The sequence below is a fragment of the Orycteropus afer genome, unplaced genomic scaffold (assembly GCF_000298275.1).
Source record: "Orycteropus afer afer isolate SDZICR_OR568_19922 unplaced genomic scaffold, OryAfe1.0 scaffold00124, whole genome shotgun sequence".
In the NCBI taxonomy this organism is placed as follows: Eukaryota; Metazoa; Chordata; class Mammalia; order Tubulidentata; family Orycteropodidae; genus Orycteropus; species Orycteropus afer.
The window spans coordinates 1,341,638-1,346,516 of NW_006921711.1; the positions used below are offsets into that span (position 1 = coordinate 1,341,638).

The 4,879-nt window shown below is 38.3% G+C and overlaps 1 protein-coding gene across 1 annotated transcript in view; it reads left to right on the forward strand.

Annotated features, from left to right (window-relative positions):
* PLEKHH2 (pleckstrin homology, MyTH4 and FERM domain containing H2) overlaps positions 1 to 4,879 on the forward strand; it is a 287,878-nt gene that overhangs the window by 253,517 nt on the left and 29,482 nt on the right. Inside the window, exons 25-26 of the mRNA XM_007944379.1 lie at positions 963 to 1,108; positions 2,306 to 2,435. Of these exons, the coding sequence (XP_007942570.1) occupies positions 963 to 1,108; positions 2,306 to 2,435 (276 nt within the window). The remainder of the gene's footprint in view (positions 1 to 962; positions 1,109 to 2,305; positions 2,436 to 4,879) is intronic.

Here is a 4,879-nt window from a genome sequence, read left to right on the forward strand (position 1 = left end):
GCTACCACTGTCATCCACTTGGAAGGGGATCTATGTAGGAGATCCTTGATAGAGAGTGAGAACAATGTGGAACAAAACTCAAAATCACATGGAGGAAAAAAAAAAGGTGGGGACCAGGTTTGCTGGTCCAATAGAGCCTGGTGGAACCACTGAGACTATGGCCCCTAAGTGCCCTTCATGTCTGGAATTGAACCTACACCTGTGGTTTCCAGCCAAACAAAAGACAGGCATATGAGTTGAACATTTGCCTCAAGTAGATACACTCCTTGGAAAGAACAATCATTGGAGAAAGAAGGGCTGCTTATGCACAGGGAGATAGCTCAGGGGGCAGGAGTGTATGGAGGGATGGACACTGGGAAGAGGTAACTATGAAGAGGAAGTGGGAGGGTAGCTGTTGAATTGTGGTAAACTGTGGTCAATGACATGAGACAAAGTATATGTGAACTGCTGTATGGAAAGTGAATTTGCTCTGTAAATCTTCACCCAAATCACAATAAAAAAATTAAATAAAAAGAATTTTAAAAATTTAAAAAAAGAAAGGAGACAAGGACCTTCTTCTAGAGCCAGATCCCTGCATTAGGACTTCTAGCCTCGTAAACTGTGAGAAAATAAATTTGTCTGTTAAAGCCAAAAAAAAAATTAGAAATCGTTCTATGCTGTTACGGACAATAGCAGGGAAGAGTAGTGGCCTTTAGCACAAGATGGTGAGATTAATGTAGGGAGGTTAATATAGAAATGGGACAGAAATGTTTAAATTATAGCTTTTGTTCAAAAGTAGATTTAAATGGAATTTATAATTTAATAACAGTTCTTATGTGTAATTGTATTTCATAATCACATGATCATGACAAATAGATTTATGTATTATATGTAGTGATGAATGTTTAAAAAAGAATAAAGCTGATTTTCTTTTCCCAAACTCTTTTCCATATTACATTTTCTCTCTTTGGATTTCCAATTAGGTGGAGATTGGAGATTTTGAAAGACCTTTCTCAACCCCAGCAGGGCATGTGACTAATCAGTGCAAAGTAAATCAAACTCTAAAACAAGTCATAGAGAAATTTTATCCTAAAAGGTATAGAGATGGTTGTTCTGAAGAGCAGTTAAGGTAAGAAACTATTTGTAACTCTTTAGTCACACTAGTTTTTCAGTGATTTTTTTTTCCTGTTCAGATTTTTAAAATGAAAAATAAAATTGTACTTGACAGTTTCCTTGAGATTTTTTTTAATACTATTGAGTACCAAGAGGTTATTTATTTATTTCTCTCTGTGTGTGTGTGTCTATCTCTTTTTAAGGTGCTCGTGGAAACTATAGAATCTATATTTACCATTTAAAATAAATAAATAAATAAACGTTTTGATTTTATTTTATTCATTCTTTTCAAACTAATCCTGGTAATAAACAGAAGAAGAAAAAAAAAAAGTGGCCAGTAGTATGTTTAATTTTATTAAGTATTTAACAAACAATTTTTAACTCTTAGGTATTACATTAAACAGTTTAATAAAAAATAAACTATCTTCTTACCACACAAGATTTTTTATACAAGTTTTTAATTAAACCTGACTTGCTTGGAGCTTTGATTTTAGAGAGCTCATAAAGAAAAGCTTGTTAAATGAAAAGACAGAGGCAAGTCCAGTTCATCATGAATTTTCCAAAACTGAAACATTTGAGATCTTTTGTCATGTGGAATAGGTGGTTGCCTTCATGATTTGATTAGAGAGGATTCCCCTATATCCAACATCTCTCCAAGCCAGGAGCCAAACCAAACCAAACCCATTGTCATTAAGTTGGTTTTTACTCATAGCAACACCATAGGATGGTGTAGAACTACCCCATAGGGTTTCCAAGGCTATAAATCTTTCAAAAGGAGCAGACTGCCTCATCTTTCTCCCGATGAGCAGCTAGTGGGTTTGAACAGCTTCTCTTTTGGTTAGCAGCAAAGTGCTTTAACCACTGTGCCACCAGGGCTCCTTTACTTTTGTTTAAAAATGAAAACATGTCCATGAGACATTACCTTTTAAACTAATTTACACAGGGATTTTATATTCACTTATTATGAGTTTTTGAATTTACCTGACTGGAGGGTTTGGGGGGTTAAGAGGAGCCTGAGTCATGCTGAAAGCAGGAGAATTTGGTAAAAGGAATGATACAAAAATATAAGGATGGACAGTGGTGGGTGGGAGTCACAAAGAAACAGCTTCACTGGCTCACAGTTTTCCCTAGAATTGACTCAAGGCCAGATTTACCGTGGGAGGATGATATACTGTTTGTGCTTACTGTTTTTGCTTTTTTCCCTGTTTTGTAGGCAGCTTTGCCAACGACTGTCAACAAGATGGATGGCCCTCCGGGGACACAGTGCTGCTGATTGTGTACGCATTTATTTGACAGTAGCCAGGAAGTGGCCGTTCTTTGGTGCCAAGTTGTTTCTTGCAAAAGTAAGAAAGGAACGAGAAGGAGATGCATAATAAAAACCTTTGTGTATATGGCCAACTTTATCCAGTTCAGACCCTTAAAGCAGTGATACCAATATTCTCAAATTTAGTATATTCAGAATTTTTTTAAAAATAAGGGAATTCCCAACAATGTCAAGAAATCACTGTCACTGGGAAAAGTGCAGGAAAACCGTCACCTCTTTCTCTCTTCCTTTATGCTCAACTTCTCCCTGCCCTAAATCATTTCTTAGATTCAGTACGCTAATTACTAGACTGAATATAACATCTGAACTCTACTTTCCTCTCTTTATTCGTTCACCCATTTATTCTCACTCATTTAACCAGTAACTAGTTGTCATTGAGTTGATTTCAACTCATGGCCTCCTCATGTGTATCTGTGCTCTATAGGGTTTTCAATAGCTGGTATTTGGGAAGTAGATCACCAGACCTTTCTTCCAAGGTGCCTCTGGGTAGCCTGGAACCTCCAGCCTTTTGGTTAGCAGCTGAGCATGTTAACTATTTGCACCACCCAGGGCTCATTCATTTGCTCACTTATTATTTAGTAAGGATTTATTTAGTTCTGTTTGCCAAGCACTCAGCTAAGCTCTAAGAATAGATAAGCCCATGATTTCAAATGAGTTGTTAGAACTTCCAGAAACTCAACAATCCAGTGCTGCAACAGACCTGTAACCAAACCAGGGTATGGTAAATATTGTAAGAGTGACATGAACAGATTGCTGCAGAACACTGAGGAAGGGGAGACTACCCCTGCCAGGGGGGTGGCTAGCACTCTTGCCAAGTAGAAATCTCTACTTTTCAATTCCTCCTTTTTCTATTAAACCTTGTCATCTTGCACTCTCTCAGGCTCTTAAATACATTCTGTCTTGTGTTATATGTGTGTGTGTGTATGTGTGTGTGTTTTCTCCTCACTAATAAATTGTGTACTCCTTTAGGATATAGACTCACTGATCCTAAGATCATCCTGAGGTACCCACCATAATGTTTTGTATATCATTATCATTTAATAAATATTTACGCAATAGCTGTGCAACTTTGGTCAAGTCAGTTACCAGTCTGGGCCTTAATTTCCTTATCTATAAATTAACAACTTTCACTAGAAAAGTAAACTATAAGGTATCTTCTAACTCATTCTATGAGTGACTATTGTTAGGTTAGAAATTATTTTGCTACTAGAACTGGAAGCTGTGTACTAAGTAAGTTAACAGATAAAGTCAGTATACTTATAAAATTATATAATGAATTTGCAGTTAACTGAACATATATTTTAAAGGTATGCAAGAAATATATTTGAACTGTGGATCAACCGTTCACATAGTATATTAATTCTAACTTCAGCAGTAGAAGGAATATTCAGTGTCCTTCTCTGCTCTGGTAATGTGTTCTGTGCTTGCCAGCACAAAAATGTTATTATTAAACAATGACAGTGTGTTGTCTGTTACATTAATGGCACCTTTTTTTGCTCACTTTTTTTTTTTTTATAACAGGGAAATACCTCCTTTGTTTGCTTAATGGCATCTTTTTTCATGCTACCTATCCTTTGCAAAAGGAGCCCTGGTGGCCCAATGGTTAAGAACTCAGCTGCTGATCAAAAGGTTGATGGTTCAAACCCACACAGCAGCTCTTTGCAGGAGAAAGACCTGGCAATCTGTTTCCATAAATTCTACAGCCTGTAAAACCCTATGGAGCAGTTCTGCTCTGTCCCAGGGAGTTGCTATGAGTTGAAATCGATTTGATGGCACCTAACAATAATCTTTTGCAAACAAGCACTCATTTCACTGTGATGACCCTGTGTTTTTCATAAAGAGTTAAGAAGCTCTCCAGCAAGATGGCAGACTGGGCAGAAAGACTGCACAGACCCTTTTCAACAAAGAAAAGGGAAACCAATTAACACAGACATAGAAGATAATCTTGGACCCCTGAGCCTTCAAGGGGAGGATATAGAAGTGGACTAAACCCCAACTAACAGAAGAATTTGTGCGAAAATACAAAAAAAAGAGACATACGGAGCTGCGGTCTGGCAGCGATCCTGACGGCACAGACAGCTTGGAGATTCCCAAGTGGTGGTAGGACCTTATAATTAACCTAAAAATCAGCCCTGCTAACCAGGGACTGCACAAAGGACTGTGCATGGTGGCTGGGGAATAAACGGAAAAGGTGAAGAGAAAGGTGGGCTGAGCTATGGACTTTTGCTGGTCAGGAGGATGCCGCCATTTTGAAGGTTTAAAAGCAGCTTGACTATTTTGGATATCTAAAGAGACAGCGCACTCGCAGATTCCTGGGGCTTAAGAACACGTTCTGCTTTCCAGCAACCCCAAGGTCACTCTGGACCTGCAAGACTGAAAAGGTACCACATTCCTCTTGTTACTCTTATACCCAACACCCGCCTTGGTGAACGGAGGTGCAGCCACCCCCCACTCCCACCTACC